This window comes from Macrotis lagotis, chromosome 3 (assembly GCF_037893015.1).
Source record: "Macrotis lagotis isolate mMagLag1 chromosome 3, bilby.v1.9.chrom.fasta, whole genome shotgun sequence".
Taxonomy (NCBI): domain Eukaryota; kingdom Metazoa; phylum Chordata; class Mammalia; order Peramelemorphia; family Peramelidae; genus Macrotis; species Macrotis lagotis.
This window is the reverse complement of record NC_133660.1, coordinates 258,718,731-258,745,793: the sequence shown is the minus strand read 5'-3', so window position 1 is coordinate 258,745,793 and position 27,063 is coordinate 258,718,731. Positions and strand designations below refer to the sequence as shown.

Sequence of the window (27,063 nt, the reverse complement as noted above, 5' to 3'; positions counted from 1 at the left end):
TCCTATGATATATGTTGGTTGTTATATTAGAATGTAAGCTTCTTAAGGGTATTTTTGTCTTTGTATTTGCAATGATTACATAATAGTGATTGGATAAATGAGTACTTGTTGGTTGATTGATTGTTGAGAGACTAGAGCATCAGTTTGGAAACCATAGGGTCTGAGGACCCATTTCCATTGATTCTTGACTCAAAAGCCTTGAACCAGAAACTATTCCTGTTCTTCAGTCTGAGTTTACCCAAGATCTGGGCATTTTTAGATACCTTGATTGGAAGGGAGGGAGTGGAAGATGGGGTTGAGGGAGACAAATATTATGAAGATTAAGAGTATCATAGAAAGTCTTGTGCTATATTAGATTGAAGGTTACTTGAAATCAGAAGACCTAGGTTCAAATTCTACCTCTGACAAATGATGGCTGTATGTTCCTGGGCATGTCTGGAAACTTCTCCATGCTCTCAAGCAGCTCACTGACACTGCAAATTCCAAGGAAGTTTCCAATCTGCATGGATAGAGACTTTCCATTAATAGGAGCTCCTTTGCTGATGAAATCTCAGGTCAACACTCCATAATTTTAAAAAACATAACAACCTAAGAAGGCAAGGTAAAATGCCAAGGATTATCCTATTAGTGGGATTATGTGCAGTGAGCAGTTTCCAGATGGCTTGCTTCCCTGATCAAGCTGTTCCCCAGCTCATCTACAATGTGTTCCCCTTTCAGAGTGATGTTGGACTCGGTAACCCACAGCACCTTCCTACCCAACACATCCTTCTGTGACCCCCTGATGTCGTGGACAGACTTGTTTGGGACTGAAGAGTACTATCCTGGCTTTGAACATCAAACAGGTATGTGAAGGCAGTGAATTCCATGTCAAACTGGGGGTCTGAATTAATTGAATATTATTTGAATTAATTTAACTTAATTAATTAATTGAAATTAAGCTTATTACTTTCTTGGATGATCAATGTTCTTTGACCAAGAGGAAAAAGTGTCTCTATGAAATCAGGGCAAAGAGCCAAGGGAAACCTTGGATCACAGATGTTATATTAGAAGAGATCACACGGGGTGGCTAGGTGGCACAGTGAATAAAGCACTGGCCCTGGAGTCAGGAGTACCTGGGTTCAAATCCGGTCTCAGACACTTAATAATTACCTAGCTGTGTGGCCTTGGGCAAGCCACTTAACCCCATTTGCCTCACAAAAAAAAAAAAAAACCTAAAAAAATTTTTAAAAAAATAAAAAAGAAGAGATCACGAAGGTCATCTTGTCGAATTCCACCATTTTTTTTAAAGGAGACAAAATACTTTTAAGTTGTGAAAGAAGTGTTTAAATAAAACTTAGTATCTCTTATCAACCAGTAGTTCTAGCCATGGATAAAGCCATCTTCTTTCATGTTTTGCTATATATTTATTTTTATTACTCTTTACTAGCCACTTCTAGGCCATCATGGGGTTGGAGAATTTCTTTATAGTCAGACCCTCAAGAAATTGCAAAAAGATTGTGGTCCCTTATTTTTTACTCTCTATATCTTTTAAAAATATCTGGGAATGGGACTGCTAGGTGGCATAGTGGATAAAGCACCGGCCTTGGAGTCAGGAGTACCTGGGTTCAAATCCAGTCTCAGATACTTAATAATTACCTAGCTGTGTGGCCTTGGGCAAGCCACTTAACCCTATTTGCCTTACAAAAAACCTCAAAAAATGTATATAAAAATACCTGGGAGTACACCTGCCAAAACAAACCCCAGAAGTATATAAGCAAAATTATAAAAATAAAAATTTATACAAATAAAATCAGATTTAAATAATTGGAGGGATAATAATTGTTCATGGATAGGCAGGGCCAATATAATAAAATGTATATTTTTATTATAACAATAATAAAAATGACAATTTTCATTATGACAGTAATAAAGATGACAATTTTATCAATCCCATCATTTTACAAGTAAAGGAAAGAAAAGCCCAGAAAAGTTAAATGATTTGCTGGAGGTGGAACTCAGATCCTCTCCTAATCCAACACACTTTCCACTATACTCCTATGCTGCTCAAGTTATAACGGTTAGTATTTCTGACTTGCTGAGATGAAGGGAACAAGCATTTATTAAGTGTCAACTATGTGTCAGGTATCATACCAAGTACTTTTACAATTATTATCTCATTTGATCATCACACAACAATACTGGGAAGTAGGTGTTATTAATAACCTCAATTGAGGAAATTGGGTTTAGACAGAGGTTAAGTGCCTTGCTTAGGTTCACTTAGGTATTAAGTATCTGAATCAGGATTTGAACTCAGGTCTTTCTGACCGCAGATTCAATGCTCTATTTAATGGATCCATCTAGATGCTAAGAGGTTTAGAGCCATGCCACTGTATTTTATGCCACTGTGATGTGAGCAAAAGAACTCCTACCAGTCTTCTAGGACTAAACCTTCTGAATGTTGGGGGGGGGGTCAAGTCCTGGGTGAGAACACATGATTTTAATTTGCTTTACCAAGCCGACCAGTGAGTGATGATGCAAGAACTAAGCTGGTTCTGGACTGTCAGAATCACTACCTTCCACGTACATGTAGAGTCAATAGGGATAGCAAACAATTGAAAGTCATCTAGCTTGCTGAGCTCTGCTAACATAGAATCACCAGGTTCACAGATGATGGTAATGTTTGACCTTCTTTCTCAAAGAAGACCATGACATTAGGGAGCTGATGCCATGGCAAGCACATGAATTAGATTTGAGGGGGGGACTGTGCTAAGGCACCAGCTCCACTCTCTCCTTCGGAATCATCTGGGTCCAATGGCCAGATATGAATCAAAACATTAAAGATGGTCCTGGATGTGAGGTAATTGGATTAAGTGATTTACCCAAGATCATTCAGCTAGTAAGTATTAAATGTCAGAGGCCAAATTTGAATTCAGGTCTTTCTGACTTCAGGGCTGGTGTTCTTATCCATTGCCCTACTGCCTGGCCCCTAGAAGCCAGATGAGCATTGAGTGAATCAACAGGAGAACCATATTCTCAGAGACAAGAAGCCTCTTAGCAACTATTATATAAAAGAGACGAAAGTACCCACTGGTAAGCGGTCTTTTCTAAGTATTTGAAGTCATATATGTAAGATCATAGATTTAAAGGTAGAACAAACATCCAACCTCCTCATTTCATAACTGAAGAAACTGAAGTCCATAAAGGGTAACATGACTGTCTCAAGACCATAAAAAGAGTAACTAAGCGACCTGAGATTTGATCTAGCGCCTCTTACTTCAAACACAAGACTCTTTCCATTTTTGCCTCATTAAAGAAGCTTCATTATTCTGGAGGAAGCGGAGGGTGTTCTGTACACAAACACAGCTGAAAAGATTCATCGTGTCACCTTGCCTTAAAATGCTGGGAAAGGATGCTAGGTTGAATTAATTAATCAGCAAGTATTTATTGAGTACTTACTAAATTTGCCAACCGCCATGCTACAGGATATAAAAGAGGGGCAAAACCCCTCAAGAAACTCAGTTCAAATCAGGGAAACAGATATATAATTAAGAATATGCAAAATATACCACAAGTTGGTAGAAGGTCATCTCAAATGCAAAGGGATAAAGAGTTGGGGGGCTTGAGTCAGGCCTCCTGCTGGTGGGATTTGAACTCAATCTTTAAGGAAGTCAGAGAAACCAAGAGGCTGGGCTGAGGAGGAGGAGTATTCCAGACATCAGTGTATAGGCTGGATGAAAAAGACGGGAAGAATGACAAGTCAGCCAGAACAGATAAATTATAGAGTGAATAATATAATAAAGATGGAAAAGTAGGGAGGGGTTAGGTTATAAAATGTTCTAAATGCCAAAAAGAGACTTGAAACGCAACCCTGGAGGTAGTAGGGAGCCACTGAATTCAACTGAGTGGAAAGTGAATCAGGAAGACCAATTAGCACTGCTAATTAGTAGTCCAGGTGTGAGAGATGAGAATCTAAACTAGAGTGATGGGTGGATGGGGAGGAGACAAATATAAAGATAACTGGAAGGTAGGAAATACCATATTTGACAATGGATTGGCTATATGAGGCAAGGTTGCAGTCCTGGATGATTGGATGGAGGTGGTTCCCTCAATAGAAATGGGAAATTCAGAAAAGGAGTGAGATGCAGAGTGGGAGTGTGAAGATTGTTTGGTTTTAAATATGGTGATTTTGAGATGCCCATAGATCATCCAGTTCAAGATGTCCTAAAGGCAATTGGAGATGGACTCTATATCACTGAAGAGAGGAGAGATTGTAATTGAACTCTAGTGAGGACTTGAACTCAAGTCTTCCTGACTCCAGGTCCAATTTACTATCCATTGTGCCTTCTAGTTTCCTAGGAAGGAAATAACAATGTTTATGCTACTTGCCTCACAGTGAACCCATAAATATATGCAAGCCATCCTCAGGGGCTCAATGGATGATAACTAAATTAAGTCCCACTAGATCATTCTAATTCAGAATTCAAGGGCCTTGGGTCTCTTAGGCTATTTTTACCTTTGTCATATCAACTAATCACATTAATGGTAGACAGTGCATTGTACTTTGTTCAGATCTTTCTTTTTTTTGAGAAATATTTTATTCATTTTGAGTTTTACAATTTTCCCCTCATTCTTGCTTCCCTCCCCCCACAGAAGGCATTCTGTTAGTCTTTACATTGTTTCCATGGTATACATTGATCTCAGTTGAATGTGATGAGAAAGAAATCATATCCTTAAGGAAGGAAAACAAACTATAAGAGATAGCAAGATTACATAATAAGATAATGGGGTTTCTTCTCCCCTAAATTAAAGGTTGTTTGTTCAAGGTCCACAATTCTTTCTCTGGATAAAGATGGCATTCTCCATTGCAGATAGTCCAAAATTGTTCCCGATTGTTGCACTGATGGAATAAGCAAGTCCTTCAAGGTTGATCATCAGCCCCATGTTGCTGATAGGATGTACAGTGTTTTTCTGGTTCTGCTTATCTCACTCAGCATCAGTCCATGCAAATCCTTCTGGGCTTCCCTGAATTCCCATCCCTCCTGGTTTCTAATAGAATGATAGTGTTCCATGACATACATATACCACAGTTTGCTAAGCCATTCCCCAACTGAAGGACATTCACTTAATTTCCAATTCTTTGTTACCACAAATAGGGCTGCTATGAATGGTTTTTTTTTTACCCTTTTTCATAATCTCTTCAGGATACAGGCCCAGTAGTGGTATTGATGGATCAAAGGGTATGCACGTTTTTCTTGCCCTTTGGGCATAATCCCAAATTGCTCTCCAGAAAGGTTGGATGAGTTCACAGCTTCACCAACAATGTATTAGTGTCTCAGATTTCCCACATCCCTTCCAACAATGATCATTATCCTTTCTGGTCATATTGGCCAGTCTGAGAGGTGTGAGGTGGTATCTCAGAGATGCTTTAATTTGCATTTCTCTAATAAGTAGTGATTTAGAACAATTTTTCATATGTCTATGGATCACTTTGATTTCCTCAGCTGTAAATTGATTTTGCATATCCTTTGATCATTTGTCGATTGGGGAATGGCTTGTTTTTTTGAAAATATGACTCAGTTCTCTGTATATTTTAGAAATGAGTCCTTTGTGTTCAGACCTTTTGTTAAGACACTATATGATCCTGGACAAGTTACTTAACCCTCTGTGCCTCAGTTTCCTTATATTGTTAAATTAAGAAAGTAGACTTGATGGCTTCAAAGCTCCCTCCTTGCCAGTTTTAATTCTATAATCCTGTGAACGCACATTTTTTTAAGTGCCAACTGCGTACAAAACTCTGAATTGGATGTCAGGAATAAAAAGACAAGAACAAGTCCCTATTCTCAAGAAAGGGCTGTTTGATCATATATACTCTCAAGTTATGGAACTTTTCTTTTAAAATATTCCAATTTGATGAATTGTGAAACTCCACCCTACTTCTGCCCTCTACCACATTCCACAATTATTGCCAAACAGAGAGATACAATTGAATTCTGGAACATATATATATATATATATATATATATATATATATATATATATATATATATATAGCATCAACTTCATCTCACATTCTTCAAATATTCCTTTCCCACCCCCAATCTTGAGAGCAGAGTAACTACATGGTCTCTTAATGAACACCCAAGTCCTACCTTCATATTCCTAAATTTTTGCCTATTTGAGTAAGTTTAGAAGCCAATGTCCAATGATTCATTTCTTTCTTTTGCATTCTGTCTGCCAAGGTAGACTCTGACTGATTAGCACTCAGGTTATCCCCCAGGTGTATCTTATTCAAGGAACAGGTACTGCCTTGGAAAGTGAGGAAGAGGAGATGATAGAAGGCTTTGGAAGCCAGTGTGGCTCATTGGCATGCCTACAAAGTTGGGCGTGTCCCCCGTGACTTGCAGCCATGAACTCTCTCACCCTTGATGTAATTTGGCAAGGAATTCCTTGGCATCCTCATCTTTTCAGATCTGAGGTATTCTGGGCTGCGCTGAACTATTGGACTGTCCATGAAAAATGGCTTCTTGATCATCATCAGACAAATTCTTTATGTGCTCTTGAGGCCAAATCCTTTTCCAATGAAGCTGCCAACCTCTCCCTTCTTTCCACTTGTTTCTTCCATTTCTCCAGGGTTTTTTTTTTCCATTCAAGCTAAATCATTCCACAAACTTGGAAGGAAAAAGGGAGAACAGTACTGCTGATGGGGTCAGATCAGTTTTGTGAAGAAACCTGGAAGCAATTTATCATTTTGTTAGGAGTTTTTTCCCTTCTTCATAAAATTATTCCTTTCACTTACAAAGCTTTAATTCTTTGGATCATACACTGCATTATCCTCTTACCCATAGTCTTAAGCATTGCCCCAGGCAGAATTCTTTCCTAGCCCCTAATGCTAATAAATCATTTTAATTATAGATGCAAAGGTGCCCAACCTAGTTCTTCTCCTGACCCAGACAGTCTGCTTCCTGATTTCTAGTTCTTTAAATCACTTTGTTCTAGTAATTTCTTTCTGCAAAACCGAGTGCCTTATGGGGAAGACCCCCATGGAGAAGACTGAATCCTGAATTGGCCAAGATCTTGCAACAACACCACCACTAGTCACAGTTTTCCCTCTCAGGACTGTTTGTAACCTGAAAGAAAAAGAAGTCATAGTTCTTCTCTTAGTGGGGGAAAAAAAATCACTTAAATTGGGAGTGCATTTCAGTTATGTGATTCATGAGCAAGTGTCCATTTATGGACACTGAGATTCATTCTATGACCCTAAGGAGCTCCCATCACTTCCTCCGAGCTCCTGATCCACATTCACATATCAAACAGCTGCATGGGGATCCTAAGGATGCAAGTCCCCAAAAGGGAAGTTCCCTGAGGTGTACATCTTTCCTGAAGTATCAGATCAGATAAATGCATAACCCTATCTAGAAAATAGTTGGTGCTGAATAAATACTTATTCTCATCCCTTTCCTACCAAAAAGTCAGTCTAGAATACACAAATTCTGATGACCACTTCTTAAGGCAGTGTATCATAGCCCACATTTCTACATGTGTAAACATACACATGCTTATACATACACAAAATACATGTATACACATATATGCATCTACAATAGACACGCACATTGTTTTGCTCCACTGTTTTCATTTGTGTCTGAGTCTTTGTGACTCCATTTGAGGTTTTCTTGGCAAAGATACTGGAGTGGTTTGCCATTTCCTTCTCCAAAAATGAATATTTATATCCACACATATGTATATTTATATACATATTTCCACATATACACATATGTATGGATATATATGCAGACACATACATAAACACACACAAACATCTAACAGCTCCAGGCCTGGAATCAGGAAGACTCATCTTCAGATTTGGCTTGACACTTACTAACTGTGAGACCCTGGACAAGTCACTTGACCCTGTTTGCCTCATTTTCCCTACTTGTAAAAAGAATTGGAAAAGGGAATAGTACAGCGCTCTGGTATTTTTACCAAGTTCATAGAACAAAATGACCCCAGGTGCTACATTGGAACTCCAGAGAGGAGATTAGGAGAAAAAGGGAGTGGCCATACATAGACAGACATGGACTCTCGTCCTTTCCGAAGAGTATGCTTCCTATTAGGGAACCACATCATTAAAGACCTCATTGGTTGATCAATAAGGCCTTTAGCCTTCCCTAAAGACATTATGCCTTTGGCAAGGCAAGACACCAAAAAGGGCTTTTCTTAGAATCTTCCTAAGGCACAATCACTAGATGCAAACATCTCTTAAATGACCCCAGATTGTATAGTAGATGGATTTCTGGTTCTGGATTCAGGAAGACCTGTGTTCAAATCCAGCCTCAGACACTTCCTAGCTCTGGAACCCTGAGCAAGTCCATTAACCTCTATCTGTCTCACTTTCTTCATCTGTAAAAAAGGAAATAAAAATAGCACCTATCTCCCCTGAGTATTGTAAGGCTCAAATGAGATAATAATTTTAAAGTTCTTGCAATAGGACCAGGTATTAATAAAAAGGTTTGTTCCTGTCCTCAAGATATGAACATTCTTTACTGACTAATAACAAAATTTAAAATATCACAAATTTAACACAATCCTGTAAGCTCTAGAGATCAAAGGGACCTATGGTCTATCTTATGATCCCAGGTCCCATCGCCTAACCCAACACTCCCGTTTTATAGGAGAAGGAAGTGAAGACTCAAAGATGTTAAAGTAATTTGCACAAGATCATACAATTGCTAAATAGCTGAACAAGCCTTGAGTCAACCTCATGGTCCATCAAGACCAGAAAACAGGTATGACTGTCCCCACCAACATTGATCTTTGAGGATGGAGATGGATCCCAAACAATTCAGTTTCCCTTAATAATCCTACAGAATTTGCCTCCTATGAATTTATCTAATTGTTTAGTCTATACTGCTATCTATTTTAAGATCAACTAAAGTAAGACTTCTTTTGATTTGTCTTGTCAAATTTCAAAGGATCCTCCACTAGCATGTTCTGGAAAGAGGATTAGACCAAACTGGGATCTTTCTTGTTTGGTTACCAACTTTGTGACCTTAGCTAAGTCACTGCTTCTGTAGAGGCCTCTTTTTGTTCACATGAAGAAACAAAGGGATTGAACTGGAGAATCCTTAAAGGCCTCATCGCTAACATTCTAGGTTCTAAGTTTACTCTCATCTCTGCTCTGTGTTCTTCAGTCTAATATCATTGAACCAAAAATCAAGAATTAAAAGTGATTTCAGAAGTGATCCAGTCTGATCATTTTATAGATGAGGAAAGTGAGGCCCAGGGATGAATTGACTTATCCAAGGTCACATAGATGATAAATATCAGAATCAAGATCTTTTTCAATTCTGACATTATATTGGGTTTAAATTCCTTCTAGCTGTGACATTCTATGTTCTTAAGGGCCCTTCCTCTTAGCATGTTTGCTTTGGAATCAAAGGACTCAGGTTCAAATTCCATCTCTGATACTTACAATCTATCTGTATGACTTTGGACAAGTCACTTAACCCATGTGGTCTCAGATCCTACAACTATAAAGCAAGGCTCTTGGCAAGATGGCCTCTGGAGTCCATTCTAGTTCTAAATCGGACATTATGAAAATCAACCAGCAGTTCTTAACTTTGTTTGCGCCATGGAGTCTTGAGCAATAAGGTAAAACTTATAGACCACTTGTCAGAAAAAAATGCAAAGGATCCAATCATCATATTAAAAATAATTATTTTTAAAAGTCCACAGATCCCAAGTTAAGAATCTCTGAAATAAAAGGCTGTCATCAGTATTATGCAATTTCTCTTCTGGTTGACTGGGTTGTTTTTTTTGTTAGTTTTTTTTTTTTGGAGTGACTATTATTGGCATCCATTGGAGGATTTGTTTGTTTTTTTTTTCCTTCTGCTCCTAGAAGCATGTCATGATTTGGCTTTTTGACTTTTTCCAAGACAAGTGAGATAATAGACAAGGCAAGCTGTATGAAGAAGGGTTCAAAGACTTGAGAGGTAGAAGAAGGGTCTCCTGTGCCAGCAACACCATCATAGTCAGTGTCAGTGCCCACTCCCCACCCAGGCATTTCTCTGAACTAGCAAAGTCCTCCTGGCTTCCAGAAATAATTTGATTCTCTTAAAAAGCCAAGGCAAACAGGCAATAGGGAGGGAAGAAGACTTAGCAAGAATTGTTCCATGAAAAAGAAGAAACCGTGGCTCTCTGATTGCCAATAACATTGATACTTATCATAGCCAGGGCAACGTTTCAGAACCAACTACTGAAAAATTTCGAGGTGAATAAACATGGCTTTGCCAGGATACCAGGAAAATCAGAAGGCCCCTTTGAGTTACCTTCAGTTAGAAATGAAGATAAAAAATGGCAAATCCCTGACTCTGGAGTTTTATTATCTCAGGTAGGCCCCTTCAAGGAGAATAAACACTGAGGAACCTGGTGGACAAACTCCAGAGTCCTGGGGACTTCCCTGTTGAGCCTCCATGGATACCCCCACTGCCTTCACCTACAAAAGTTTATTTTCTTCTTTGTTTTCTTTGAAGTCAAGTTATGATATCTGCTCATGCTTCTCTTCATGAGAGTGTCATCAAGATCTGAATGAATGGCTAAAAAACCATTTATCAGACTCTCCAAGGATTTTTTTTTTTTGCTTCAGTGCTGGACATACTCCCTTCCCCAAAAGATAAAACCCATCCTCAGTGAGTCATGAGGGGGATATTTTGATTCTGAACATTTTCAGGATGGTCATCAAATCATAAGGGAGTCAATTAAAGCCCCTTTCCAGAAGCAATGACATTATTGATTTAAGTATGTTAAGTATATTTAAGTGTATTTGAGATATGAAGCACAATTTGATATATATGAACCAAAATTAGTCAATAAATTCTCACCATGTCAGAGCTAGAGATTCCAAAAAACAAAGCAAAACTAAATTTAAGAAACATACACAATGTCCCTACTTTCATATTCTAATAGAGAAGACAATGTGTAAATATAAATACATATAAATGTGTGTATGTATGTATATAAAGTATATACACAGATAAATGCTGTTCAACGGTTCCCAATTTCATTTTAATCTGGCTCAGGTTGTGTCTTGTGTTCATCACTTCTGGTCTTGTCCAACTCTCTCATTTTTAGAGTTGCCTAGCGAGGTTAGTGTCTTGTCTCTGGTCTCACGAATCAGCACTCTGGACCCAAATTCTAGATGGAAAGGTCCAATATGGTTGGCTATCCCCTCTATTCTTTAGCTGATGCTCTCCATGAGTCTCGCCCCAAAGTCAATGCTTTCGTTTGACTTACGAGTAAACTGAAGCCCAAAGCTGGGAAATGACTTGCCTGGGTTCTAATTAGTGGCAAAGATAAGGTAACGATTAGGTCTTCAAGCTTCCTTTTCTTTGGAACATGAGCTGCCTTTGTTAATTCGATAATAAAATCTAGAGCTGGGAAACACCTCTAAAAGTTGTCATCTAGCTTTTTCATTCTACAGGAGAGGAAACTAAGCTCCTAAACAATATGTATGTGCTGTTCCTTAGATGGCACATCATCATTGTTGTCTTAGAGATGACATCAGTTGAGGAAAGAATGATTCTTTAAGCATTTAGCAGAAAAACATCAATGATTGCTATTTTCCACTAATTATTATTCATCTTTTATCTATTTATTTAGCCAACAAATATATAGTAAGCCCATATACTCCTCCATTAAGATTTCTTTGATGTTTCATTGCAGTACATAAGAGAGCTGGGTTCTCAAAGGCAATGCCAACAAAGCGGAAGCTTGAACAGATTCTACCACAATGGGTAGGCTATGAGTATGAGGATTGACCACCATAACAACCACATAACTAGAATTTCCATAACCATTAAGGTTGGGGGGCAGCTAAGTGGCATAGTGGATATAGCACCAACCCTGGAGTCAGGAGGACATGTGTTCAAATCCAGCCTCAGACACTTAATAATGACCTAGCTGTGTAACCTTGCACAAGTCACTTAACCCCATTGCCTTAAATAAAAACTAAATAAAATAAATTTAAAAAAACAATTTAAGGTTTGTAAAGCCCAGATGCTGTTCATTTTCCAGATGAGGAAAGGAAGGTCAAGAGAAGTTAAGTATTTGTTATATAAGACACAAATCTAAAAGTCTGAGGTAGGATTAAAACTCAGATATTCCTGACATCAAAATCAGCACTATATCTACTGTGTCACCTCTCTGGCATGGTGTTGTGTGTGTTGTCTGACAACCATCCTAAGTTCATAATGTGCCTATCACCAACAGGTTGACTATTGTTTTGTTATTTTCAGTCATGTCCAACTCCCCATGATCCCATTTGGGGTTTTCTTGGCAAATATACTGGAGTAGTTTTCCATTTCCTTCTTCAGTTCATTTTACAGATAAGAGACTGAGGCAAGCAGGGTTAAGTGACTTGCCCAAGGTCAGGACCACACAACTAGTAAGTATCTGAAGTCAAATTTGAACTCAACTTTTCCTGACTCCAGGTCCCAGTACTCTATCCACTGAGCTACCTAGATGCCCTCAGGAAGTTAGCTACCATGTGATGAATTTTGGTCTCATGAAGACCATCAATTATATATGAAGGAGCATACAAGTCCCCCCAGGCAGTCCATACTAAGCTATTGTGATTAGTTCTGGGAACCACAACTTGAGAAGGATATTAATAAATGAGAAATTGCTAGAGGGAGATGTTGAACTCATGCCATACATGAATTGGTTGAAAGAACTGGGGTTCTTTATTCTGGAGAAGAGAAGACTATGGGAGAAGGGGGGAGCAATATAATGTCTATGTTTAAATTTTTGAATATCTGTCATGTGGCAGGAGGAGGAAGAGGAGGGAAGTGGTATGGACCAGGTAGGTCAAACCACTTCAACCACGTTTTCCTTCTCAGTGTCCATTGAATACATTCTAGATCTCTGGAAGTATCAATGGCCCACTCCCTATCCACCAGACTACTAGCTTTGCTTCTACCAACCCTTGAAGCCATCATCTAAACAAAGAGAAAAAGCTGATCACCCCCACTAGCTGCCACCTATGAGTAGGCAAACCAACATAGTTAAAGAAGGCACCCTAAGAATGAACTAGCAAGTCCCATTATCATTTTGATCACTTGCTCCCCAGTGGAAATAACCCAGGATCTCTGAACTCAGAATTCTGGGAATAGAAATGCTTCCAAGATCCCCTGTCTTGCTTCCAACCCAAGCACTGTAACCAATTCCTAGGAAAGCTATGTCTAAAAAGACCTGATCCAGCAATTACTTCTACATGTGCTTCAACCCCACCTCCTCATCCACCATAACTACAAACCCTAAAAAAAAAGTTCTCTCCGCTGAAGTCCTTGGCAACATCAAACAATCCAACATCAGAAAGAGATAGCATTTTATCGATGAATACAGAAGTAAAAGAGAGACTTTCCCTTCTGCCTTGCAGCCAAAACCTTCCAGATGTTTTATCTCCCTCATTAGTACATGAGCAACTTGAGAGTAGGGATTATCTTCACATTTTATTTGTATTCCCAAGTTTGAGCTTAAGTCAAAATAAGAGTTTAATAACTTTTTTTTTAAATTCAGTCACTCCTTCTATTTAGTACCAGGAGGAAGAACTAGGAACCATGGATGGAAATAGCAAAGGGTCACACTCATTTAGGCTTACCATCAGGAAAAAGCTCCTAATGTTTAGAGGTGCCCAAAAGGGCAGTCAGGTGGTGCCATAATGAATACAGCATGAAGTTGGGAAGACTCATCTTCCTAAATTCAGATATGCCTTCAGACACTACCAGCTGGGCGATCCTGGGCAAGTCACTTAACCCTGTAAAATGAGCTGGAGAAGGAAATGGCAAACCACCCCAGTATCTCTGTTAAGAAAATCCCATACGGGGTCACAAAGAGTTGGGCATGACTGAATAACAGTCAAAAGGCTGCCGTAGGGGTAGTGGGTTCCCTTCATTGAGTATCTTCTTGCAAAGATTGGATGAGCACTACTTGGGGATATCATAGAGGACCTCTTGCCAGTTGGATTAGATGACCCCAGAAGTCCTTTCTCATTCTACCATTCTAAGATTCTGTGCATTTGTGATGAGATCTACATTATATCTTTTGAGTCATAGAAATAACATATACTCTGTGACCCAGAGAATAGGGAGAAAGACATAGACCTTGCCATTTACTAAGGGTCTAAGAGTGGAGAGAAGTCCCGTGGAATCATAGATTTAGAATTGGAAGAGGCCATCAACCCTCCAACCTCCTCATTTTGCACATGAGGCATCTGAGGCAGTAGTGACTTGCAATTGTTATTCAACTCTCCCTGAACTCATTTCGGCTCTTCTTGGCAAAGAGACTGGAGTGGTTTGCCATTTCCTTCTCTAGTTCATTTTACAGATGAGGAAACTGAGGCAAGTGACTCACTCAGGATCACATGGTAAGTATCTGAGGCCAGATTTGAACACATGAAGATGAGTATTACTGATTCCAAGACCAATACTCCCTAAAAGATAGGCTCAGCCTAAGGATTTTGATGATTAGCAAGGATAGATTCTTTTTTTAATTTTTATCTAAAGATTTTATTTATTTTGAGTTTTACAATTTTTCCCCTATTCTTACTTCCCTCCCCCCACCCCACAGAAGGCAGTCTGTTAGTCTTTACATTGTTTCCATGATACATTGATCCAAATTGAATATGATGAGGGAGAAATCATATCGCAAAGATAGATTCTAAGCAGCCTTTAATAATAACCTACATTGGACTCTTTCTACAGCTATTTGCTGGGCATTCTATCCTTCTTTCTCCTGCAACCCCTTCATGCCCTGGGCCTCCCATCCCTTGATGATTTTCCTGGCTTTCTCCTTCTCTGGGCCATTATGGGTGTGTTGGCAGCTTGGCTTCTGCCTTTGATCAAACCCTGGCAGCTCCCAGCCTCCCTATCCCCAAATCCAATGAACCTCTGTCAGCGCCTAGGATTCCAAACAAAGAGGATTTGGAACAAATAGAAAAAAGTCCCTTGAAAGTAAGGCAATCGTCCCCTTTTGACCTATTCACCCATTTCCCCCCAGTGTTCCCACCTCCCCTTTCTAAGACTTCTGCTATGGTGAGATAGGGTCTGTTAGGATCCAGGAAAAATTCTGTGGTAAGGGAAGGCTTAAATTGGCAAAAAAAAAAAAAAAGCTGGAGAAGAACTTGCAAAAATTAGGTAATCTCCCAAAATAGACCCTGAGAACAGCTAAAGCAAAATAAAGTACCCCTTTTCTTTCTTTTTTCCCCCCTAAAGTAATCACTCTGTACTTTACACTAGGGATGGGCCTCAGAATTCTGAGTCCATGGAAGGACTCCAACACCCACAAAGTGGTTCCCCTGATTTCACTCCCATTCTGAGGACCAGAGTTATAACTAGGGCTAGGTAATCTGTGTATTCATCCAAGGCACTGAAATGTAGAGAAGGAATCTTAAGAGCAGTAACTAGGGAGCCTGGTCCCTAGTTAGGCAGAGTAATGAATAAGATAGGAAGTTACCAGATGACAGATGCTTCTTTGCTCCAGGTGAGCTCAGGGAGAAAGAGCTTACTATGTCCCAGAGCCTTTGCCCATCCCTCTTTTATCTGGCTTAACTGAATTTATCCTTAAACAGTTGATTTGAAGGATTTTATCTTGCTTCTTGGCTCTATAGGGCACATTTTATAAAGTGAAAAAAATGTTTTGAGGTGTGAAAAAATATTGGTTACAGTTTTTCCCAGGATACTATCCTTAGGAAGCTTTTCTTTGATATGATGATGATTTCCCATTTGGACTTTGGTTTCATACTGGATGGTATGAAAATGGAATCTTGCCATGGACTCAGAATCCTGAGGCCCATTCCTTGTTTTCTGTCTTTCTTTAAAGGGTTGTTTTGACCCCAGCTGTTTAAATATTATAATAAGAGGTAGAGAAAGGCAGGAGGTAGGAATGGTAAGAGGGAATTGGGACTTTTAGCTGATGCCGCTACTGAAACAAGCTGGAAGAAAATAGCCCTTTTCAAGTGACCTTCAGGAAGAACTGTTCTCTGAACCTCTCAGTAATCCCCTCTCCCTTTTCTGTCTTTTAGCCTGTGACTCCTATTGGACATCCGTCCCCCCAGAGTACTGGACGAAGCGCCACGTCTGGGAATGGCTCCAGTTCTGCTGTGACCAGTACAAGTTGGACACCAATTCCATTTCTTTCTGTCATTTCAACATAAGTGGACTTCAGTTGTGTAGCATGACCCAAGAGGAGTTTGTGGATGCAGCCGGGATCTGTGGGGAATACCTATACTTCATTCTCCAGAACATTCGAACGCAAGGTCAGTGCTTAGGGTGTGAGGCTACAAGTGACTAGTGGTGTGATCTTGGGCAAGTTATTAAAGTCTCTTGGCCTCAGTTTCTTTGTTTATAAAATGAAGGGATTGGGCTTGATGACCTCTAAGACCATGATCCTTTGGTTAATAATAATATTCCTTAGAGCACCAGCTCTGGAGTCAGGAGGACTTGAGTTCAACTCCAGCTTGAGACATTTAATAATTACCTGGCTGTGTGACCTTGGGCAAGTCACTTAACCCATTGCCTTGAAAAACCTATAACAATAATAATAATAATAATAATAATAATAATAATAATATTCCTTCCCAGTCATCTGTGGTTGAGCTTTCAAGCTTGTAATGGTTTGATCAGCCAGAGTCAGACATACCTTGATATTGTGATGTCATTTTGGATGAAGGTCCATGGTTCTTTGATTAAAAGTAAAAATTATTTATATTTGAATCACACAATTATTTATATTTTTATCATTTATGTCACACTTCAAAGTTTGCAGAGCACTTTCTAAATATTAACTAATTTGATCCTCACCATAATCCTGGGAGGTAGATGCTATTATTGATCCCATTTTACAGATGAGGAAACTGAGCCTGAGAGGGGTTACTCAGGGTCACAAAACTAGTTGGTTTTTGAGGCAGGATTTCAATTCAGGATCTTGACTTCAGATCAACCCTAACCCTAAGCTAAGTAATTTTAGAGGGAGCTAGGTGGTAGAAGAACTCAAAACTGGTCTCAGACACTTATTCGCTGTTTGACTTTGGGCAAAACCTTAAAGCTCAGTATGGCTCAATTTCCCCATCTGGAAAATCCAGATTAACAATAGTACAAACTTTCCAGGATTGCTGTGAAGAGAAAATGAGATCATTGTAAAATGATTTGCATAACTTAAAGCATTATATAAATGCTATTAATTAATGTTATTATTATCCTGTCATCCTGAGTCTTGAGTTGCATTCTATCCCTAGCTAGAAGCAGGGGAATGGATTAAATGGCCTCTTGTAATTCTAGTCCGTACAGAAAAAACTCAAATCGCAGAAATCTTTTGACAGTGCTCCAGCAGGCAAATCACAAGAAAATTAGAATATTTTTTCAAATTTAGCATGAAAGGAAAGCATGCTTCCAGGGGATTTCCTGGACTCAGACCAGATGCAGCCTGATCATTATCTTCATTTTTTTTAATAATGGGACTGAACAATGAGAATTCATGGTTAACATAATAACTGGAGGCCTTGAGATTGCCAGTTATCAAAGAAAGATTTGGCTCTACACAGTGGATAGTTGATAAAAATTTGCAGCCACAGAGCCAGAACGAAATGGCTCCATTAACCAAAGCCTTCAATAAACAGGACCCTGTTCTTACACTCAAGTATTGTATAGTTGATTGAGATTTCTTTGTAGTTTCCTCCCAATGGTTTCAAATGCCAAACTGCCAGAAGATGGCGCCAAAAGCATGACTAAATGTACTCAACAGCTACACCAATAACTCTTGGGGAATGAATGGTTTTTAATTTAATCCATCAATAAACATCTATTAAGCATCTACTTGCTACGCACCAGAGACTGCACTAAGCCCTTAGATGATTATAGATTTGGTGATAAAAGGAACCTTGAATATTATGGAGATAAGGAAACCAGGTTTTTTTGACATTAACTGATTTGCTGGGTGTTCATATGGTCAGTAGAGTCTATGAGATGGGGATTGACCCCAAGTCTTTCTGGCTCCCGGTCATTGGGGTTAATGATGATCACAGTGGGGGCAGCTGGGTGGCACAGTGGATAGAGCACCAGCCCTGGAGTCAGGAATATCTGAGTTCAAATCTGACCTCAGATACTTAATAATTACCTAGCTGTGTGGCCTTGGGCAAGCCACTTTACCCTATTGCCTTGCAAAAAAAAAAAACCTTAAAGCTAAAAAAAATGATGATCACAGGACAAGCTTGGTCATCTAACTGAACCGCTTCATTTTTACAGATGAAGAACTGAGTCATAGAGAGAGGAAGTGAAATTTCCCAAGGTCACATAAGCAGTAAGGAGCAGGGATTAGAACCAAATCTAGACATCCTGACCCCATATTCAGCATTCTTTCCTCTGTGTAATAATTCATATTTATATAATACTTGGTTATTTCCATGGTCCTTCCCTAAATCACCCTGTGAGGCAGGTAGGGTGGGAATGATCACCTCCTTTTTACACATGAGTGTTTAAAGTGACTTTAAAAATATAAGGAAACTTAGGAATAATTTATAACTGGGTAAACTGAGAGACAGCTAACAGAAGTGACCCAAAGATAATTAATGGTTGATACAGGTCTAGCTTTCAGTCTATTCAATCTATTCAACCCAAATTAAGTGAACCAACATTCCCAAGCACCAGTACCTCATGCTGAGACTGTACTTAGACTGTTCTGTAGCCATAGTTTAGGGAATCTTTTTCAGTAGTCTTTGAAAGTGAGTACCTTGTCACCTATCTAGAGAGGCAGTAGAGCATGGTGAATAGTGTAGTGGACCTGGAACCAGAAAATCCCCTCCTGATACTTGCTGAGTGGCCATGAGCAAGTCAACTAATTTCTGTGAGTCTCAGGAAACTCTCCTCCAAGACTCTTCTACCAAGTATAGAGAGATTTCCACTTGTTTTGGTGGAAGACATTCCCACCCAGAAAATCCCAGCTATTTGACTTATTGTCACATCTCTAGGAGAGTCTAAAAATGGTCCCTTTAGGACCATTAGTGACATTCTCTACTTTATAGAAAAGTGTCCCATCAATGGAGATGTCTATTCTCCATCTGTTCTCCCTCTTTCCTCTACCTCTAGAGTCCTTGCCAAATCAAGATTGAATTGTTTGTTGTTTCTTGTGGTTTTGTGTTGTTTGTTTTTTTTGTTCCCTAGGTTATTCCTTTTTTAATGATGTTGATGAAACCAAGACCTCAATCAAAGACTGTAAGTAAACATGTTCTAAGTGGGTTGTAATACATATATACATATATATATATATATATATATATATATATATATATATATATATATATGTGGGCATGAGGTGAGGAGGAGGAAGAGAAAGTTCATTCTCTGGTAAACAGAAATTCCCTTTTGTTTTTTCAACCTTACTTGCTGAAAATCTAAAATAAAATGCCCAAGTTTACTTCTCTATCTTAGTAAATTGGTCTGCTTAATTTACTATATTATAATGCCCAAAGGTCATTCAAAATTTCAGAACCCATGTTCTAAATGCTACCTAGGAAATAGAGATTACCCTAAAATAGAATGGGCTACCTTAGGGTTGGAGAGAGAGGAAAAAAATCTCTCTTAAAAAATGTCAGTTAAGACAATGAAAGACCATTTGGGGCAGTTGTTAAAGAGGGTATGCTGGATATATCCAGGAAAGCATTAAATTAGATGACCTCCAACTTTTAAGTGTCTGGGATAATAGGAAAGAAGGATGGAAGAAAGGAAGTAGAAAGGAAGGAAAGAGAGAAAGAGAAAAAGGAAGGAAGGAAGTAGGGAGAGAGGGAGGAAGGAGGAAAGGAGAAAGAAAGGGAAAATTTCTTATTATAAACTTGTATATAGTTCAGAAAAATAAATTCTCACATTGACCTTGTCCAAAAATATACCTTTCTCTCTCTCTCTCTCTCTCCTCTCTCTCTCTCTCTCTCTCTCTCTCTCTCTCTCTCTGTATTTTAAGTTTATCATTTCTCAGGCAGGAGATGAGTGGTGTTTCATCCTCAGTCTTCTGCAATTTTGTCTTGTCCTTGCATTGATCAGAATCCTTAAGAATTTCAAAATTGTTTTTCTTTATGATGCTGTTGTCATTGTTTGAATTGTTCTCCTGGTTCTGTTCTCTTCACTCTTCCTAAGTTCACAGAGGTAGTCCCAGTCTCCTCTAAAATTGTCCATTTCATTATATCTTATGACCCAGAAATATATTACATTTTACAAAACAATTAATTTAGCTATTCCCAATAGAAGGAAACCTTTTTGATTTGGGGACTACTATGAATAGAGTTTATACATGAATATTCTTTTTCCACTTTCTTTGATCTCTTTAGGATCTAGGTTCCATGCTAAAGCTAAGTCAAAAGATAAATGGTTTAATAACGTTTAGAGTGTTATTCTAAATTGCCTTCCAAAATGGTTGGACCAATTCCCAGCTGTACCAGCCGTGCATCAATGTGCCTATTTTCCCTCAGCCCATTTTGAAATTTACAGCACTCAATCCAAATAGCCCTTCAAAGATACCACTAATAGCAACAACACTAAAATAAGCACCCAAGAAAGCTGATGCAGTGTTAAGGAAGCATTAAGAAAAGTGCAGTATGTTTTTTGGGGAAGGGCATCATTCTTATTAGACTGTGCCTAGACTAGTTCAATTTCAAATATCAGATGTCAAGAAGGAGATTGGCAAATTAGAGATCATTAAGCTAGAAGGCAACCAGTATGATGGAGAGCCATGGATTCATGCCATCGCAGGATGTGTAGAAGGAAATGGGGATATTTAACTCAGAGAAAACTCCCAGAGCATGATGGGAGAGCTGTCTGCAAATACTTTAAAGGATATCATATGAAAGATGAATTAGACTTGTTAAGCTTACCCCCAGGGAGCAGACAATGAGTAAAAGTTACAAATTTCGACAATATAAGAGGACAATTCCTAACAATTAGAGCTTTCCTAAAGTGTAATGGGCAGACTTACTCGGAAGGGAGTGCGTTTGCCCTTCCTGAAGGTCTTCATTCCCAGAGAGGCCAGAATGAATTCTTACTCTGAATCGGTTTGGACAAGGAGGTCCATGAGGATCCACTCAACTCAGAGATTCTATAATTCTATAATAACTCACATTTGTATAATACTTTAGGGTAAACAAAGCACTTTCCTCAGAACAATGATGTGAGGAAGAAAGTATTGTTAAATCCTATTTTATTGATTAGGAAACTGAAGGTCCTAGAAATAAAGGGACATGTCCTAAGCTACATAGTAGTAAGTGATATAAGTCTTGAACCTAGGTCTTTGGAATTCAAGGTCACTGTTCTTTCTACTATGACCTGATACCTCAGTGAACATAAATGACCATTTTTGCAGTTATACAAACTCCTCCGATGCAACTTCCTCCATACCTAAATAGATGGGATAAGAGGGAAGGAAGGAAGGAAGGAAGGAAGGAAGGAAGGAAGGAAGGAAGGAAGGAAGGAAGGAAGGAAGGAAAGGAAGAAAGAGGGAGGGAAGGAAGAAGAGAGTAGGGTGTGCCCTTCAAAAAAATGTAATGTAAAGGTCAACCCTCCAGCAGTCAGCTTCCTTCTCTTAGTTTAGCTGGTCTCAAGTGACAGGTAGACTCAAAGTCTTTCCACCTTGGCAGGACCTGCTGGAGTTTGAGCTCTGCTGGAGTAGCTTTCGAGATCCCTCTGTCATGATCTGGCATCAGTTAAAGATGAGAAATCAGGAGCAGAAGTTATAGTATAAGAAGTAACTTCTCTCTTTTTTTGGCCAGTCTTGTGATTTCACCAGTGTAGGAAATTCCTTTGAATAAGAATCAAACATGGACAAGATCAACAATGCATTGAAACTCAAGGAAACATCTACTACCAATACATACCAATACATCTATTACCAATACACCTATTATCAATATACCTTGGCTCCATGTTGACAAAGAGGAGAAGAAGAAGTGTGGGGAGGAGGAGGAAGAAGAGAAGGAGGAGGAGAAGGAAATGCTAATTCTTATGATTTGTCTCTTCATCCTATAAGTGGATTCCATTAATAAAATGTTGGGTTTTTTAAAATATTAGCTGAAGTTTCTATATACTGCCACCAAGTTCTGGTTAAATGAGATTTTACTATCTTCAGATCTAACACAGAACCAAAAAAACCCTGGAATTGCATCTCCCAAATGATTTCTAAAAGAGCTGCCTCCTATATATACATGCAAAAGTGACTCCATGTCCTCCCAAAATTCCCCATACCATAAGCTTCGGTCAGGAGGTAAGCCTCCTCTCTGCACACAAGGCTGAATTGAGAACTTTGTAATGAAGCAGAAATAGGGGGAACCCGAAAACTGGGTTAGCCCTGGATTCCCACCTTAATTCTGTCATCCATATGCAAGACCACATTGCTCCATCAACAACATGGTGCTTAGCATTTAGGTGATGAAAAAATACTGATTGATAAATCAATCCAGCATTTAGGAAGCATAGACTAGTATTTATTAAATATTTACTACATGCCTCATGCTAGGAATCTCCCCATCCAAAAAAGGGGGAGGGGAAAGGAATGAGCTCATAGTCAATGGGACTCCAGTCCTACCTCTGGCACAGACTGGCTGTGGGACCCTAGGCAAGTCATTTACTTTGTGCCTGTAGAATCATGATGCAAAGAGTTGCATCATGAGAGGGATTTTCCTTGCAGGGATATTCCCTATGCTGATGAAATCACAGATCACAAAATATGTAGGAGGTTTTATTTTAAATCCAGTCTTTTAGACTAAAGAAATAAATATAAAAGCAAAACAGTCTCTGCCCTCAGGAAACTTAAATTCTCCTGAGGAGGGAAAGGGGGATGGTAGGATGTTTTGACAAATAAGTATAAATACAAAGTGAAGAAGATAAAAGGAGGCCTCTTTAGGAAGACCATCCTTAAGCTGAGCCCAGGAAGTTTGGGAGTTAGCAGAGCTCCAGCCAATTCCTCTCTGCAGGGTCTGGGCTTCTAGACCTGCCTTGGTCTTGAGAGCCCGGTCAGTCATGGTCAGAGCCTTGGGATTCTGGATGTGAAGAATGAAGCTTTACTCTCAACCCCCCTGAGAAGCTTGAGCTTCTCCTTGGTGAAGGTCTCAGTTTCCTCACTTGCCCATCTTCCTCAAAAAGTGAGCTGGTAACTAGTACTCTGAAAGTATATGCTATTGATATCCCTAGGTGCCACATATCAAGGTCAATGTTTGCATGTCCCCACAGACTCGCAGAATGTTAGAACTGCAAGGGACCTTAGAGATCACCTAGTCCAAGCTCCTTACTTTACAGATGAAGAGACTGAAGTACAGAGAGGTAATGTATTTTACTCAAACTGAAGTAGCCAGTGACTGGCCAACTGGGTGCTAGAACCCACCCAGTGCCTGAGCCCATGATGCCCAGTTCTGTGAGATGGCCTTACTCTTATCACTATATTGTGCTTCCTCATCATCACTCTTTCCCTTCCTCCTTCCCTTTAATCATCTTTCTGTTCATTCTTCTGAGTAAGACATTGGACTGTAGGGATCAAGGAGAGAGAAAGACCACAAATGGGAAACAAAGTTTTGGTTCTCATACAGATGGCAACTAATAGGGGAGATTACATAGCTGCATGATGGATCATGTAGCTGAAGTGATAGATAAATGATTGATAGACATAGATGAGAGAGAGGTATGAGGAGATAGTTGAATAGATAGGTATAAATGAGAGAGAGAATTAATTAGACATTTTATTATATATTAAAAATAGGAAAAAAAGTGCTAAGGATAAGGACACAAATAGAAGTAAACTTGTAACCAAGTACCCTCAAGGAGATTCTATTCTAAATGAGTAAGACAACATATAAAGAGGACCTGGTAAAGGAGGAGGGAAATGCATAGGCAGCATGGAGTGTGGAGGACCAGGGAGTGACAAGATTAGGTAAACTTGGGGCAAAGAACTCTGGCTGGAGTGAAAGCAACATGTGTTTAGGGAAGGGGGGAGACTTGGTTCTGGACAAGATAAGAAATGTAAATAAGTGAGAATGGGACCAGGTAGGACATGAAGAGGGTCAAAACTTTGGTTCAAAGCATGAAAGGATCTCCGAGGAGAGAATGATTGGTTCTCATCTCTATATACCCACAAGAATAATGATAATAGAATTTATTGAAGTTTGCAAAATATATTACATTTATCTTTCATTTGATCCTCACTGCAAGTGAGGTTATTATCCCAAATTTACAGATGAGGAAACTGAGGCAAAGAGGATGTGACTTGCCCAGGGTCATACAGAGAGTAAATGACTGAAGTCGATTTTGAACTCAGGTCTCCTAGATTCCAAGTTTAGCAGACCCAATCTACCTCTATTCCAACGTCCTGGGCATTATTTCTCAATCATGTATTAGGGCCCCAATATAATTGCTTTCTGCATGGTTATTTGTGGCTTCCAGACATCCCCCAAACCATGACCTGTCTTTAAGATCATTCCTGATTTAGAAATGCCATCTTTGAATTCAATAAACATTTATTAAATCCTTGAAAGGAAAAATCCTGTACTAGTGACTAAGGATACAAAATTAAAAGCCCCCTCAAGGAGGTTCCATTCTCCTCCAACAGATCCAATATGAACACACCAAGGTGAGCAGCAAGGAGGCAAAACAGAGGGCCATCATCAAGTACCACACATTTATTAAGTTCTCACTCCTGTCATGGATAGGCTTTGAGCAGGTGCTTGGAGTACAAAGACAAAAATGTTCTTGACCTCAAGGAGTTTACATTCTATGGAAGGAATAGCATGGATATAAAAGTAAATATCAATAGCATTTATATTTGGAGGCAGCTAGGTGGCACAGCGGATAGAGCTGGGTCTAGAGTCAAGATGACCTGAATTAAAATTCAACCTCAGACACCATTAACTGTGTGACCTTGGCCGAGTCACTTAACTTATATTCATCTTAATCCATTAGAGGATATGGTGAACCAGTTCAGTAGTTTCACCAAGAAAACCCCATCTAGAATCATGAAGAGTCAGACACGACTGACCAACAACAATACCAGATCCTGGCTAAATGCTTTACAAAAATCACAATGACCACGGCAGGTAACTACTCTATATCCCACATGCAATAATTTCATAGGGAGGCTTTAGTCCTGAAAGAATCAAGAAAGATCTATGGGACTACAGAGGGTGCTCGAGGATTATTTACCAATAGAGTGAAAATTTTCGGCTACTATTTCCCATGACTGGTCAGCTCTTCCTACACTAATAGCCTGCCATATGGTAGGCACTTAATAACCTTGTTAAGTTAAACTGAATTGAATTAAATAAGCCTGATGAATAAGCCTGGAGCAAGTTTTATTGCTAGCAGAGTTGCATTATTGCATTTGACACAGCTAATGGGACATCCAATGGGTATTGGAGTGTGTTATCCGTGTGTATATGGTGCCAATGTCATGCATTCAAATTCAGCTTTCAGCACTGTGGGTCTTGATCATGCCCAGGATGAGTTGGGTCAGAACCTTTAAGACTGACCTATAGATGAGCGATGCTTCCTAGTGTGAGGTTTTCCCGAACTCTCTTTAGATCCCCCAACACTGCTGTTCCCTAGTTGGTAGCTTGTGGCTCCCCAACTTCAAACAGTCTTAGTCGTCTTAGAAAGCCAGGAGACAAAGTGTAGGGCAGAGATTGGATCAGTATCAGTGGCAGCCTCCCCTAGCCCTCCACAGCTGAATCTCTGTGTTCTGTAGCAAACCCACCTTCATTGTCATTGAATGCAGAACACTCAAAATACTTGAGATCACCTTAAACAGGCCCTGCAGGAGTTTGCTTTAAGACCAAGAAGACCTCAGAGAAGGGTCTGAGGGATCAACCTATAGGATAGGATCTGGGGTCCCCCCACAGAGGCTTGTCTATTGCTCATTAAAACTTGGAAATCAAGGACAAAAAGGAAAAAAAATGGAAGACAAGGGGATGTTAGTGAAGAGTGGAGCCATGAGATGACAACCAGGTAATTCCTGAAGACTCATGTCTATCATCAGGTGGTCAGCTAAGCAGGACTGGCTGTTTGGTAATAAAAGAACTGACCCTTCTCCTTCCTATTGCAGGGGACTTTGAGCACAGCATAAGGCTATGCTCAACAAACTTGTTCTAGAACCTATGGCAACATCTTAAACATCTATTTATTCCTTAGAGAGCTAGGCATATTGTAGGGGAAATTTCTCACCAGCTCTGTATGAACCCCTATCCCCATCTCCCTCTCCCTCTCCCTCTCCCTCTCCCTCTCCCTCTCCCTCTCCCTCTCCCTCTCCCTCTCCCTCTCCCTCTCCCTCTCCCTCCCTCTCTCCCTCTCTCCCTCTCTCTCTCTCTCTCTCTCTCTCTCTCTCTCTCTCTCTCTCTCTCTCTCTCTCTCTCTCTCTCTCTCTGTCTCTGTCTCCTTCTCTCTCTCTCACACACATCTCTGACCACATAACCTCCATATTCTGGTTACAGCTTCACCAATGGATTCCAATTGAAGTATTGCTTGAGCAGAAGGGGGATGGAGGCAGGAGAGGCAAAGCTAGACATCAGCTCAGAAAACAAATATTTGGAGTATTAGTGGGCTTCAACCTCAACATGAGTGAACAGTGTGCCATGATACCAAAAGGGCAAACTAGATATTGACTTGCATCAAGAGAGGAAAGCGGGTCCAGAATGAGGGAGGTGATCATGTGATTGTGTTTACATTGGTCTAACTACTTCTGAAGCATTGTGCTTAATTCTCAGCAGTAAAATTTAGGGGGGAGGCTATCGATAAAAGTGGATCATGTTCAGGAGAGGCCAGAGACTTTGGATTGGTTGAAGCATTTGGGTATTTTTAGCCTAGAGAATGGAAGATTAAAAGAAAAAATAATATCTATTTTTCTTATATTGGGAATACCAGCCTATGGAAGAGAGGATTGATTTGTTCTGTTTGGAGTTGCAGAGAGGTTGAAGTTGGCTCTAAGAAAGAAAAATTTGCTCACCATTGGAGCTGTCCAAAGTGGAATGGACTGATAATGGAGTATCGATCCCTGGAAGTCATTGAGCAGGGACTG

General features: G+C 39.6%; 1 protein-coding gene across 2 annotated transcripts in view; it reads left to right on the top strand.

Annotated features, from left to right (window-relative positions):
• Positions 1-27,063, top strand: part of ELF5 (E74 like ETS transcription factor 5) — a 51,982-nt gene that overhangs the window by 13,508 nt on the left and 11,411 nt on the right. The window contains exons 2-5 of one of the 2 annotated variants that reach the window (XM_074230459.1): positions 718-842; positions 16,058-16,291; positions 19,191-19,241; positions 23,238-23,327. In XM_074230459.1, coding sequence (XP_074086560.1) covers positions 722-842; positions 16,058-16,291; positions 19,191-19,241; positions 23,238-23,327 — 496 coding nt within the window. In that variant the 5' untranslated portion in view covers positions 718-721. The remainder of the gene's footprint in view (positions 1-717; positions 843-16,057; positions 16,292-19,190; positions 19,242-23,237; positions 23,328-27,063) is intronic. The other variant, XM_074230460.1, reaches the window with a different exon arrangement.